The sequence below is a fragment of the Balearica regulorum genome, chromosome 21 (assembly GCF_011004875.1).
Source record: "Balearica regulorum gibbericeps isolate bBalReg1 chromosome 21, bBalReg1.pri, whole genome shotgun sequence".
Classification (NCBI taxonomy): Eukaryota; Metazoa; Chordata; class Aves; order Gruiformes; family Gruidae; genus Balearica; species Balearica regulorum.
The window spans coordinates 651,246-665,084 of record NC_046204.1 but is presented as its reverse complement, the minus strand read 5'-3'; the positions used below and the strand labels follow the sequence as shown (position 1 = coordinate 665,084).

The 13,839-nt window shown below is 60.4% G+C and overlaps 1 protein-coding gene across 7 annotated transcripts in view; it reads right to left on the bottom strand.

Moving 5' to 3' along the window:
• Positions 1-797: 797 nt before the first annotated feature.
• Positions 798-13,839, bottom strand: part of CHD5 (chromodomain helicase DNA binding protein 5) — a 30,791-nt gene continuing 17,749 nt past the window's right edge. For 4 of the 7 annotated variants that reach the window (XM_075773575.1, XM_075773578.1, XM_075773577.1 and 1 more), the window contains 26 exons: positions 13,157-13,278; positions 12,401-12,574; positions 11,502-11,643; positions 11,156-11,287; positions 10,598-10,715; positions 10,021-10,145; positions 8,971-9,202; positions 8,755-8,880; positions 8,448-8,620; positions 7,575-7,749; positions 6,997-7,089; positions 6,456-6,544; positions 6,125-6,258; positions 5,589-5,733; positions 5,005-5,164; positions 4,762-4,841; positions 4,555-4,684; positions 3,866-3,955; positions 3,329-3,469; positions 2,975-3,083; positions 2,665-2,797; positions 2,029-2,224; positions 1,619-1,782; positions 1,418-1,532; positions 1,248-1,298; positions 798-1,028 (listed from right to left, as the gene is read on the bottom strand). In XM_075773575.1, the coding sequence (XP_075629690.1) occupies positions 1,291-1,298; positions 1,418-1,532; positions 1,619-1,782; positions 2,029-2,224; positions 2,665-2,797; positions 2,975-3,083; positions 3,329-3,469; positions 3,866-3,955; positions 4,555-4,684; positions 4,762-4,841; positions 5,005-5,164; positions 5,589-5,733; positions 6,125-6,258; positions 6,456-6,544; positions 6,997-7,089; positions 7,575-7,749; positions 8,448-8,620; positions 8,755-8,880; positions 8,971-9,202; positions 10,021-10,145; positions 10,598-10,715; positions 11,156-11,287; positions 11,502-11,643; positions 12,401-12,574; positions 13,157-13,278 (3,306 nt within the window). In that variant the 3' untranslated portion in view covers positions 798-1,028; positions 1,248-1,290. The remainder of the gene's footprint in view (positions 1,029-1,247; positions 1,299-1,417; positions 1,533-1,618; positions 1,783-2,028; positions 2,225-2,664; positions 2,798-2,974; positions 3,084-3,328; positions 3,470-3,865; positions 3,956-4,554; positions 4,685-4,761; positions 4,842-5,004; positions 5,165-5,588; positions 5,734-6,124; positions 6,259-6,455; positions 6,545-6,996; positions 7,090-7,574; positions 7,750-8,447; positions 8,621-8,754; positions 8,881-8,970; positions 9,203-10,020; positions 10,146-10,597; positions 10,716-11,155; positions 11,288-11,501; positions 11,644-12,400; positions 12,575-13,156; positions 13,279-13,839) is intronic. The other 3 variants (XM_075773576.1, XM_075773579.1, XM_075773581.1) reach the window with 3 other exon arrangements.

The window sequence follows — 13,839 nt, the reverse complement described above, 5'->3', positions numbered from 1 at the left end:
CGTACATACACACGTAGACCGATGTATGTATATGTAAATGCACGCGCACCCAAGTAAAACTTACACTACGCACGTGCACACACCCACACGTACGTGTCGGTCCACGGGTGGCAGAGCCGGGGCCGGGGCAGCTCCACGGCCGACAGACCCTGCGTGTGTGCGTGCACACGCGTGTGCGCAGGACGGTCCCACGCCCCGCAGCAGGACCCCCGCCCTCGCTCCCCACCCTGCCAGGCTCCCGCTGCGTCCTTCCGAAAGGATTTATTAAAACACAGAGAACAGAAACCGGGACACACGGAGCACGAAGGGGATGCGGGGGCGTCGCTTACAGCTGCCGTGAGCCTCCGGCGAGAGGCCGCCGCGGCGGCGCAGTCGGTGTCACCACGCTTGCGGGTGTCCCCGTCCCAGCTCCGGCCGTCCCCTCCCTCCCTCCCTCCCGCGTCGCCTCCACCCGCGTGCCCCGAGCCCGGCACGCCCGGACCCCCAGCCTTGCCACGGCCCCACTGCCGGGACGGTGCCGGGGCTCCCCGCGGCAGCGCTGGCACGCGCCGATGCTCCCGCCGGGGCTGTGCAGGCTCCGGCAGCGGGGCTGGCAGCAGGCATGCACTTGCTCAAACACCACGAGGATGTAGAAATGGATCTCACAGGGAAACTCGGGAGCCGGCTCGGCCGGGAAGCAGGGCGCCCGCCGGCCTCCCCTCACACCCCACACGTGCCAATAAAACCAGACACAAACACCGCGACGACCTCCCGCCTCGGCTCAGCCCCTCGCCCAGACAAACTCTTCAAGTCTTCAATAAGAAAGTGCAAAAAATGTACACGGAAATGAAAGCCCCGTCCCAGCCGCTCCGGCGACGGCGGGGGGGGTCACATCGGTTGAAGCACACTTGAAGCGGGAGCAGGAGAGCCCGGCAGCGCCGGCGGCAGCTCGTCTTCCACGCAGGCAACGCCGCCGCGTTCCCCCCGCCCTTCCTCCAGCGACAGGGCGGCGTTCGGCTGGGGGGCTGGGGAGCGGCCCCCGGGGGCTGCTGCAAGGAGAGGGGAGAGCGGCCGGTCAGCCGGGCTCCGGTACGCGCTGCGGTTGCTCAGCCAGAGGCCGCATCCTGACACACATCCCGACACCGGCACTCGGGAGGCAGCACAGAGCGCAGCCCTCGCACCGCCCCCCCGCCCCATCGCGCATCTGCACGTGTTTTCCTACGAGGCCCCCGCAAACGGAACGCAGAGAGCGACGAGCGCAGCCTTACCTCAGCTGGAAACGGGGGCTGCAGAGGAAAATCATGGGAACGGCTAAATATCTGTGATGGGAGAGGAAACACCTTGCTCGCCCGCCGTCCCTCGGCGTTGCTCCTGGCCCACCACAATCCGCCCCCTGAATTTCTCTGCCCAGGAGCGGCCGCTCCAAACCCCGACCTACCGGTTACGTACGGTCCCAGAGGCATCTGACTGTAGTTGACAATCCCGCCCGGTCCAGGACCTCGGAAATTTGGCCCGAAGTTGTTGTTGTAGATCTGGGAGGAGCCGAAGGAGCCCTGGGGAGGTAAGGAGGGAGAAGAGCCGCTGACCTGCAGCCCCGGTGCCACCGCCACCCCCAGCGAGGGGCTCCGTCCCCGCTGACCTGCTGGACGGCGGGGTCCCCCCCGCGGGTGGCCAGGCGGCTGAGGATGCTCCGCTCGGACATCTGCAGCCGGGCGGCCACGGGCGGGATGCGGGACAGCATGGAGGGCAGGCGCGTCACGTCGGCCTTCATGTCGCTCAGCAGCTCCTCGAGCTGGTTCAGCACTGCGGGCAGAGCGAGGCGGCGCTCAGGCCGGGGCACGTCCCAGCCCCGGGGACCGGTGAGCCGACAGCAAAGAGCGCTGCAGACCCCCGCCACCGCCCTCGCCGGCAAAGCGAGCTGGGGAGGAGCGGGCAGCTCCCGGCCGAGGGAACGCCAGACGGGGACAACCTCCCGGCTGGATTTCCCCACGGTCAGGGTGGCAAACCCTTCCAGACCCCTGGGGCAGGCTCCCCTCTGCCGGCACGCACCCTTGTGCAGGACGGCGTTCGCGGGCTTGTTCCCAGCCAGGGACTCTTTGGAGAGATGCTGGTGGCTCTCGGCAAGGCACTCCACTTCAGCCAGACGGGCGTTCAATGCCATGGCCGGGTGATTGGGGTCTTGGGTCATGTTCAGGTACGCAGCCCTCCGCAGCTGCTCCTCGATCACCAGGGCCTGCTCCAGCAACTGGGAGGCACAGGAGAGGAAGGACTCAGGACCAGACCCCGCTCCAGCATAAACCAGTACTGCTCCACGGGCTCCAGCTGCCCACGGGGTTTACGCCGGAGAGCCGCTGCCCTGCCGTGCTCCCCGCTCACCTCGCTCCCAAAAACTCCTGAGGGAACAGGCTTAGCCCTTTTCTTACCCCGTTCAGAAACCGAGCATCCCAGAAAGGGATTTGGGCAACACTTCCACAGCATGGGACGTGTCGGGGGCGGGCAGAGCACCCAGCCCACTCGCAGAGAGGAGCCCAGCGCAGCCAGCCCCGTCCCGTGCGCTGCGCCACACAGCCTGCGAGCTCCCCGGGACCGAGCCCTGGGTCCCTGCTCTCCTCCGGCAAGCACGAGCCCCTGACAAACCACACAACTGCTCCCTGCTCCGCTCCCAGCCCCGGACCCGCGACTCACCTTGAACCGTCGGGCAAGGAACTTGTTCTTCATCTCAAGGTAGTTCCCCTTGTGTATCTCCGACTTGAACGGCTCGTTCAGGATCACGTAGCGCGGATCGTTCTGGATGTCCTGCCAGCGGGCATAGCCATGACTGGTGCCGAGGGAGCGTCAAGGGAAGAACCGGCCAGCCGATGGCATGCCCACCGCCCCGCAGCAACGCCGCATCACCAAACCCCCCCGGCTTGTCACCGCACCGTCACCCCAGCTCCCACGCCCCGCGCGGGCCTCCCTCGCCTCGTCGCCTCGCTCCCACCGAGTCAAAGGGTACGTGACAATTCCTGCCAACAGCCAGTAGTCGTGTCGGCGGTGCCAGATGTCGTAGATCTTGCCGGAGGAGACGGCAGCCCTTTCCTCGTTCTGCCACAGCGTGTGCAGCTCTGCAGAAGCAGAAGCGAGACAGCCCGGTCAGGCGGCGGGGCTGCCGGGGACGTCGCGTCAGGTGGGGCGAGCGATGGCATTTCCCAGGCGGCCACGGGCACGGCACAAAATGGAGACGCCGGGTGCGAGGCGAAGCCCCATTCTGTCTGCAGCCTTTTTACACAGTTTGTGTTTCTTGCATGGGCTCAGAGCTTCTGCACAGAAGCTCTGCAGGAGCAGCCAACGCCTCATCTCTTGCTCTTACCTGTAAAGCCGCCGTCTGCAATGTTGAACATGAATCGGAAGTTCATGTTTCTGTCATCCTTCTTCCCATCCTCCTCTTCCTCTTTGTCACCGTTCTGCTGAGCCTCGCTTTCCTCCTTCTCCTCCGCCTTGGCGTCCTCTGCTTGGCAAACACAAGAAATTGCGCCTGTGTAATTGTACTCCGCCTAAAGACCGACTGGTGTCATCCTCGCCCCCTCAGCTGCCAGAGGAGCTCCCTGCCAAAGCCACTGCTGGAAAAGCCACCGGCCCGCGCTCCACTCCGCAGCGGCCGACCACCTGCCTCTTCCGGCAATTCCTACTGTTTGCACGGCAAGCACAGGCAGTGCCCACCGCAGCGGGGCCTTGTTCCCGCTCGTGCTCCTCAGCTTCACCAGAAGGCACCACCAGCTGCTGCGGGGTCTGACGGTCGTCCTCACCGTCCCCCCACCGACACAGTCCCTCGTCTCCGCGCCAGGCACCCGCCTTGCTTTGGAGACCCTTCGCACCACTTCTCGCCCCAAAGCCTCCTCCGCCTCACCTGGTTTGACTTCTTTGTCCTCCCCTTTCCCTGGGCTGCTGTTCAGCTCCGGCTTCTCCAAAGGCTTCTCTTTCTCTTGAATCCCCTCATCTGCAGAGGGGAACGGGACCGTGAGAAAAGCTTGATGTGCAAAACGCTCTCCGGGGAACAACTTACTTGTCCAGATAGACTTTCCCTTTTAAGGTAAACTGATTCTATTGTTTGTAAGTTCAAGGCGTTTGAAAAACTTCTAACAATATTCTTCTGCATTTTATCAAAAAAATGTATTGAGTTTTCCCTCTTCCTTGAGATGTCTGGAGGAACATACTGCTAGGAACAGAAAATGACCCACACAACGAGCACTTCTCATCATTTACAACCTGGAACTGTTGTTTTTTCAGGAATTGCTACAGGACCTTGTGACATTCAGGTTTCCCCACGTGATGTGGGGAAGAGAAAGGCCCAAGCAAGGTGCAAGCGCTGGAGCCTCCCAGCAGAGAGAAAGCCAGGAGCACCAGCGCATGCCGGGTGGTAGGGTGCCCGCCCCGGTCTCCACCCCACTTCAGCTGCAGAACTCCTCCAGCTCAAATCGATGCCACTGCTGGTGCCAGAGCCCCGCACCTGGTGCCAGAGCCCCACAGCATCCCAGCCCCAGCTGAGAGGGCCGCCCGCGCACAGGGATGGGATTCATCCGAGCAACAGAGACTCACCTTTCACCAGGGGCTCGGGAGAAGGCTCAGCCTTTTCGCTCTCCTCTTGCTTCTCTTCCCTCGGTTTCTCCCTGCCGTCGCAGCTTTCCGGGTGCTCTTCGCTTTCCACTTTCTCGGCACTCGCAGGCACCTTAACGTAAAGCACCCGCACCAGATCAGCCCAGCCTTAAGGCCTCCTGGAGGAGATGCTGAAAGAAGCCGCCCTACCTGGCCGTCAGACACCTTCCTGGGCTTCTGCTCCACTTGGTCCCTTTCCTCCGGGAACCCCAGTTGTGTTTCTATTTTGTCTGTAGCGACAGCGAAGCAAGGAAGCTGTTGAACGGGGCCCCAGAGGGCCGTGCACACTGCCAGGGTAGGCGGACGCCTGCAAGGACTTCTGGAGCCTTGGCCCAGCTCCCTTCCCGAGCCAGCCCAAGGCCACCGTGCCCTGGAAGCCCCAGGCACCCCCACCTGCAAGGGCCACGGGTCCTGCGGGCACATGTGCCGGGCTGGCCGGGATGGGGGTGTTGGGGTCTGAAGACACAATCTCGCTGGACTTCTTGCTCTCTGGGCCCTCGAGAATCAGATCCGGGGTGCTGTACTTCCCATTGACGTGCTCGAACTCCTGGACCTAGGGCGGAGGCCACAGCACCAAGTCAAACACAGCAGAGACGGTCCCAGCCCGGTGCTGCAGAGCCGGCGCGTTCAGGCTGCTTCACCCGCAGAGTCACCGAGCGGCAGGATCGCTGCACCCACCCTGCCAGGGACGTCTGACAACGGCTCCGAGGCCCAGCAAGTCTTGGAGTGATTTCTCTTTTTTGCCAGCCAGACTATTAAATACCCGCTCACCCTATGTCCCTCCCGGGGGAAGAAGCGGCAGGGTTTGAAAGGCAGTTTGCGTTACCGGCACCTATACGTTTATGACAAAAACGAACGTGCACCGAGCCTGGGAGACTCAGGAGGGGATCCCTGGCGAGAAGCATTCAGCAGCCCACGAAACCCACAAGTCTCCAGAACATTCCCAAAACGGCACATTTAAAATTTTACTCACCCACCTTCTTCCTTACTAGTGACATGACTCCTATCCGAGTCAGCACATGCTGGCGTGACAGCCCTTCCCGGGGAACGCCGTCCGCAAAGGTTTCGGCACCGTCTGCCCCAGGCTCACACAAGTGTCTCATGAAGAGAGAGACGTACGCCCTGCGGAAGGAAAGCCAGACCCTGGTCCAGCTGGGCCCACGGACTCCCCGCTGAGCCAAGCACCCACACCGTCTGCTGTCACCCGTGGGCGAGGGCAGAGTCTCACACCCAGGCTAAGATTTAGCCTGTCATAAAGAGAATGACAGCAGTCCTCTCAAATGAAACAGGCGTTGCCTCCCCAGAAAGAGACCTCGGCGGGGGGTGTGCAAGCACTTGGGCCTTGTCACCGCACAGCCTCTGCCTTGCCCTGGGGAGCAGAGCCAGAGATGGTGACGTGGCAAGACAACGGAGTGATTGGAGTTTGTCCTCAACGCGTGAGCTAAGTGCTCGCTGCGATCAAACAGAGCCCAGGACAGACCTCGCCCTGCCTGCCCAGGACCCCTCCCCGTACCTGAACTCCTTCTCACTCTTCCCTCGCAGATCCCGGACCAGCCAGTGAGAGTTGAAGGCGTCCTGGGGCGGCATGCCCCAGCGCATGATAGCGTTCAGGAAAGCCTTGCGCTGCCGGGCGTTGAAGCCGAGAACCTGCAGGGAGCAGAGGTGTCACTGGGATCACAGCGTGGCCTCGCACGCCTGTGGCATCTCGGAGCCTCGCGGCTGTCACAGGCAGGCTGCACCAGGACTAACGCGCCGGCAAGCCGGCACGGAGCAGTCCAGCCCGGAGCCCAGGGCAGCCCCGGCACAACTGCGTGGGTCGTGCTCCGGCTGAGGCTGATGCTCACCTCGATATTCCCCCCAACTCTTGCCAGCAAAGGAGGGAGAGGCTTGTCCCGGTCACTCTTCAGCTGTCTCCGGGATTGTCTTCTGCCACCTAGAGTCAAGCAGCCTCAGTGATGGATGGGCCCAGGCAGCGAGGAAGGACGGCCGAAGTGCTCGCGTGCCCCAGGCCTCCCACGCTCCCTCCCGACGGGAGCAGACCCCCGGGCAGAGCAGCACCCCGGGCTGCAGAGCCCCTTCCACCTGTCCCGCCTGCCTCCCCGGCTGGGGCACCCTTCTGCCCTTACCACGCCTGTCCCTCCTGCGGTCCCCATCCTGCCACCATGAGGACCAGACCAAGGTCCTGCAGCAGCCAGTGAAGAAAACAGCCGGTTGTCTTCCCTGCCCTGGGATTCTCCTCACCTGGCAGGCAAGTGGGGATACCTCCCCCGGAATGGAGGCCCAGAAGCATGCCAGTCCCTCCAACCCAGATGTTTCTGCTGCACCTGAGTGCCGGGGGCTTCCCACAGAGCAAAATCCCGTGGAGTATTGAACACATCAACTCACTCTGACCTTCCGGCCTCTCTTCAAAGTCTTCATCCTCATCCTCGGAGCCAATGGAGTACTCCGACTGGTTGTCAGAGAGCTCGTCCTGCCACTCTGCAGACCGCAAGGCATTAAAAGAAGGGTTACAAGAGTGCCCGAGCAGTGGGACCCTGCCCGGGAGGGACAGGCATGCCCACGGGTGCGACTGGCATCCACTGCCAGGCAGCGAGAGGGGACACAACATGCAGGAAATCACACTCTCAGGTTTTCCAAAATTAGGATTTTCTTATACAGAAAAGGCCCAATTTGAAACATTTTGCCCACAGACATGGTTTTTTTTCCAAAATTCTTCTGGCAAAACCAGAGCTTACAAACCAAAAAATAAAAAGAAAAAAATCCTTGAAGAATTTCTATCCTGCAGAGTTTAGGAATCTGGGTAGTACAGAGCCACGCAGTCTACCAAACTGCAGAGAAATGCCAAGCAACGACTCGGCCAATATGTCCATGAGGGAACCTGCTTGTGCTGCTTTTCAGAGCCAGCCTGCAGGGCCCACTGCCCACCCCGAGCCCAGCCAGCAGCCGAGCAGCCACAGACGTACCTTGGTCCTCCTGCGAGGCGTCGTTGTAGTTGACCTGCTTGCGGATCCTCTTCCCTTTCCCCAGGTTCCTGGCCAGATCTTCCTGCTGCTGCTCATAGTGGTGCCGCAGCAGCTTCTCCCAGTAGTCGGGGTCCACATTCTCCTCTTGCTTGATGATCTCACGTTCCACCTCCTCCTGCAAAGTAAGAGACAAGAGGTTTGAGCTCGGGCAGCCACAGACCTGCCCGCATCGCCCCATGCCTGTCCTCTAACGGCACTCCAGGGAGAGAGGGAGGGCACCAAGCCACTGCCTGGCATTTGGCTCCTGGGTCTTTGCCCAAACGTACTGACCTCGGTGCAAGGTTGTCAGGGGGCTGAGACAACCTCCCACCCAGAAAGAGCTCCTCCGGACACTGCCGTCCATCCCACCCTGCGGTGCCCACGCTCGCATCGAGGGCAAAAAACTACAGATCTGCAGAGACCTCCCAGAACAGCAGCCTGCTACCGGCTTCATCAACAGATGAAGGACATAAGTCAGTCGGCTGCTGAGCGGTACATACACGGCACCCTGCCCGTTCCCCGTCTGCAGGGGAACGCCTTCAGAGGGGCAGAAGGCACCTATGGACACTTTGATCGAGTGAGGTCCTGCGCCAGCAGGACAGAGCCCGGCTCACACTCTGGGCTGTGCAGGACAAAGACCACCGTGCTTCCTCTGCCCGTGGCCGGAGCCATCGGCCCCAGGACCCCCAGGGCTGGAACAATCTACAGGAGTCACAGAGCCGGGAGGAGTCCTGCCCACACCAAAACACCCGCCAGAACAGGAAAGGGAGCGGAAGAAACACAGAGGGAAGTACAAAGAGGTGTGATTGTAAGACATGATACTAATCACATTACCACACCGTCCTCTTCTCTCACAACATACTGGGCCACTTTAAAGGAGCTGAGATACTCGTTCATGTTCTGCAGCTCCGTGTCATCAGTCGCATCCTGGTTTCGGTCCAGCAGCTTAGAGATGGCAGCGTCGTCGTAGTGGATCACACTGCTGTCATCCACATCCTTATTGTCACCTGGAGGGCAAAGCGAGGAGAACGGAAGCACAAATCGCCGTGCCGGAGACGGCCCGCTGCCAGAGCCACGTGAGCCCGGTGGGGTGCAGGGCCAGGGAGGGGGACAGGTCGCCCCAACCAGGGGGGCTACACACCTGGTGGGGTGCCACCATGCTTTTTTTTCATGCCGGGAGTCACTGCACCCCCTTTGGTTGACAGCGTGTCAGAGAAAGGGGTGACAGCATCTGGCATGGCGATCCGCTGTCCCTGAGACACCATGCCTGCGGGCGTAAGAGGAGGAGGATGAGCCCCGGCAGCTCAGACGGGGCCCCATCACGTGCAGAGTGTCCCCAGCGCCTTCCCGACCTCACCTTCCACATCGTCCTTGAAGAGCTCTTCTGTCCCAAACTTGAGGATGTCATCCAGCTCTTGCTTGGTCATGGAGCCCGACTTGGAGCCGAGCCCCGGGCGGACGACCAGGTGGGTGAGCATCATCTTCCTTTTGGCCACCTGCGTGATGCGCTCTTCCACAGAGGCTCTGGTCACGAAGCGGTAGATCATCACCTTCTTGTTCTGCCCGATGCGGTGAGCTCTGCTGAACGCCTGCGGGCAGAGAACAAAGCTGATGAGGGCGGCACCGTGCCACGCCGGCCGAGGGACCCGAGCTTCTCACCCCCCAGGCTGCACAAAGGCGAGGGCAGGGCTGGAGTCACCGTTCAAGGCTGCTACGGGGCAGTGGAGCCAGGGGGGGTCCCCAGAGCCAGCCGGAATACGCTGGCCCCCTCCGCTGACTGCGGGCAAGCCAGCTTCCCCACGCAGGCCCCTGAGCGAGGGCTCTGAAGGCAGGCAGCGAGGACACGGTCCCCCAGAACCCTCCAGCTGCAGATCCACCAGGCCAGCCCTGCCCCAGCACAGCCTCTTGCCTAGGGCCCAGGGAAAGGAAACGCTGGCACAAACGGACGGCAGCAGTGGACGCAGCTTTGGAGAGGACCTTCTCCCAGCCGGGAAGCACGGGAGGAATAGGCATTTCTCTTTTCCACTATTTTCAGAGGCGTTGGCTACTCCCCTGCTCCAGCTGTCATTTAGCCCTTAGCGAGGGTCCGCCCTGGGCTTTGGGAAACGCAAGTGGGAGCTCCCCAGAAGAGGGGGGGCACCTGGTTGTGAACAAGCAGCAGGAGGAAGCGAGAAGCCCGGAGGAGAGCCAGTTTACGTGCCAGGTCCCTCCCATGCTGCAGACCAGCCAGGGCGAGGCCAGTGGATGTGGGAAAGGGGCTGCTGAGCAGAACACACCCTACAAACACAGCAGAAAGCATCGGCAGCTCGAGAGAGAAGAGACCGACTTCCCTGCGCAGGGTGTGCGAACAGAGGGCAGAGCCACAGAGGTACTTACTATATGGGAAGGAAAAGGAAAAGTCAGAAACCTGGATGTCATTGTGGGGATTCCAGTCAGAATCATAAATAATGACTGTGTCGGCTGTAGCAAGGTTTATGCCCAGACCGCCGGCGCGGGTAGAGAGGAGAAAGCAGAACTGCTGAGCACCAGGAGCTGAGAAAGACAAACCCACAGGTGGCAAACGGTGAGACAAAAAGGAGCGCGGCTTACGTGGAAAGGTGCGGTACCGCGCTTTGGGGAGAACCATCGGTCTAAGGCAACAAGCAACAGACAGGGAAGGCAAGGAGTGAAAAACCATCGTTCCTGGGAACCAGTTACTGGAGAAAACGCAGCTCCAGAGCTGAAGGGAAACTCTGCCATCTACCCAGGCCTCGAAGGGAAACGCAGGAGTCCCTCAAACTAAGCAGCCTGCCATTGGCACACTCAGGGTTCATCGGGGGACACGATTCAAACAACACTTCACGACACGGTATGAGCAGCCGGCGCTGCGCCACAACCAACGCACGGGCAACCCCCCCAGCGCCTGCCCTGCGGGCGAGCGGGGGCTCCCGGGCACAGCCAGCCGACCCCGCGCCCTCTCCTCGGCAAGGCAGAAGCGCGAGTACCGTTAAACCTGTCTATGGCCTCCTGGCGCAGGCCGCCGGTGATGCCCCCGTCTATCCGCTCGTACTTGTAGCCTTCGTACTCCAGGAAATCCTCCAGCAAGTCCAGCATCTTGGTCATCTGCAGGGCGAGGCGACCCTGGCACCAGCGGCTCTGCACAGCCCGGCTCCCCCCGCGTCCCCCACAGACCAGACCTGCCCCAGCCGGGTCCCCGCCCGCAGCCCGAGCTGGTGGCGGTACCGCCAACGGCGGAGCACGGCCGACGGGCAATCGCCAGAGCAGTGACGCTCACGTCTCGCCTTCGACAGGCGGCTTTGCCAGCACAGGGGAATCGGGTCTGAATGCCCCCGACACACCAAAGGGGAGCACTATTACTACTCTCTCCTCTTTATCCATAGATAAAAAGAGGTTTTAAACATTACAGGGACTCCCCCCGCAAGAGAGCCGGACGCAGCCCAGCCATCCACTCATCTCTATCTGTTCCTAGCACAAAATTCTCATACAAAACAAAAAAAAATCCTTTGAAAATGTATTTATTATTAATCCTTCCCTATGCTCACCTGGGAGAAGATCAGAACTCTGTGACCCCCATCCCGTAGCTTCTTCAGCATCTTTTGGAGTAGCATCAGTTTCCCAGAAGATTTGACCAAAGAATTCCCATCGTAGGATCCGTTGGGCAGAACTGGTGCCTCCTGTGAAGGCATCCTGGTTAGCCTCTTCGAGGGCAACACTCGTTCACTTCACAGAGACATTCACATGCGTTTCAAAGACAGAATCCTTGTATGAAACCGCCTGCGTGAAACCTCCCACCATTAACCAAAGCAAGATCAGGGAAACAGCCCCCACCGACAGCTTACACACAATATTCTGAGAAATCTCTCCATGGTGCAAATACAGTTGACGTACCACCGCCGCCACAGGAAAGAGGTACGGGTGATTGCAGCACTTCTTCAGGTCCATCATGATGTTGAGCAGCGAGACCTGGTTCCCACCACCTTTCGAATTCAGGGCTTCGAAATTCCTCGTCAGTATGAATTTGTAATACTTCCTGCAGGAACGGGCATGGGACAGACACCTTTGTTAGTCCGGCCAGATGTGGGACTGGCATAAACAGGACGGTGCTGAATTAAACCCCACTCGCACCACTGGAGCTTCAAAAGGGACATCTGGACATTTTTAAAAGCGACGGCTCAGCACCCTCAGCCTGGGGCCGGGTTCGTTCGATTGCTCTGCAGACATCACAGCCCCTGTAAGCAGGACGGACTGGGGGGGCACAGCGGATAGGAACGCTCACCGCTGCCAGGTGGAAACGGAGCCTTGCCCCACCGTGCTGGGAAGAAGCCACGTGCCCTTCCCTGCAAGTGCCCCAATCTCGGCAGAAGACCTGCTGAAGCTGAGGAAGTGAAGCCCAAAACAAAGGGAGCCGAGCAAGCGTCCCCCAGAGCAGCAGCGATGCTCCAGAGCGATGCCAGGCAAGCTGGCAGCACAGGCTGGTGCCCTGGTGCTGATAACAGGAGAAGGGGGTTCAACCTCAGGGTTTTCTCTGCGCTCCCCAGAACTAGCAGAGCCACGCCGACAGGCTGCCAGCATCAAATGCTTCCCGCTGAGCGGCCGGGACTGCACAGAGCCCAATTTAACCAGGCTGAACGCGCTCCCCGGTGAGCCATAAAGGGCTCCAGCTCTTCCACAGCAGGCCTGAGGACAGCGGGGTGTCTCTGAGCACCCCACGGATGCCCCGCCGTGCTGCAGACGCAGCAGAGTGAGGGAAGCCAGCCGTCCCAGGGAGCTGCGCTGGAATTACTCACTTCTGCATCTGGCTCAGCTCCACTCTCACGATCAACTCCGTCTTGGCCGGCATGTTCTTGAACACATCTGCCTTGAGCCGCCGCAGCATGTGGGGACCTAGCAAGTCATGGAGCTTTTTGATCTGGTCCTCCTTGGAGATGTCTGCAAACTCCTCCAGGAACCCCTCCAGGTTACTGTGAAAGCAGCCAGAACCACGCAGCACTGAGCGATAACGGGACGCGAGAGCAAAGATGTCTGTTTGTTTCTGGCTTAAAAACAAGGGCAGAGCTCTAATGGCACAGGGTGAGGTAACCCTCCCGTGCCTGTATCCCAGCAGAGCGAAAGCCAGACCGAGGAGCCGCGCTGATTGCTAAGGGGAAATTCGCGCTAACGGGAGGTCTGAACAAGTTCCCTGAAGTACCTCTGCCTCCTCAGAGAGGGAGGAGAAGGCAGGTTTCGGTTCCTCACTCACAGATCTCCTGACCGATAACAAGGCAATACCTACCCACAGGACCCAAAAAGCAGTAGTCCATGGGAATAAAATTCGAGTTTACAGAAAACGTGCGTGTAGCTGTTAGGACAAACCCCGGGACGACAGGCTTTGCCATCTGCCTGCCGGCACCGACCAGTGACAGTGGCACAGCAGTTACTGGATCCAGGCACCCCTGCACAGACAGGAGCCCCGGGGAACTGGAAAACCTCTGCTGAGCCACCCCAGAGACCGGCTCCCAGCTGCTCTCCTCTCCCTTTTCGGGGACCGAACTAGTGCAACTTACTTAAACCTCTCGGGAGTCAGGAAATTGAGCAGGTGGAAAAGCTCTTCCAGGTTGTTCTGCAGCGGAGTCCCGGTGAGCAGCAGCTTGTAATCAATTTTGTAGCTATTCAATACTCTAAAGAACTGGGAAAAGAAATGAGGTTAGGTGAAAATTGCTCAGAGGAGCCGATTAGTTACCTGGGGACTCTGCAGGTTGCACCCACGGAGCCTCGGCGGTGACCTCTCCCCCCCGCCGGGCACACAGAGCGGACTGCAGCTTGCACGTCCTGCTCCGGGCCATCCCCATCGGGCATGGGCAGCAATCCCGAACGTCCAGGGGTCACACCGCCTGCCTCCTCCTGTGCTGGGGATTGCACGTAGGTCCCAGGGGCCGGAGCCTACGCTTCGCCTCAGGTAAAGGGGAGAGGAAGAAGAGGGATTGACTCCTTTCCACCACAGCCCATCCAAGGACTGTCACGCTGCCAGGCAGGCAGCCAGGCTGCCCCCCCTTCCACTGCTGACGGACTTTTAATGCCAGAGGATGCTAAAGGGAGCAAATTCACCGAAACACGGGCCCCAGGCAGAGCCTGTGCGGGGTGAGGACATCTTTCGACTCCTGGGGAGGAAGGCACAGTGCAGCACGCTGCCTGTGCTGGGGTGTTGGATCTTTGTGGCATCGGCTGCACCACAAAAATAACTCACAAA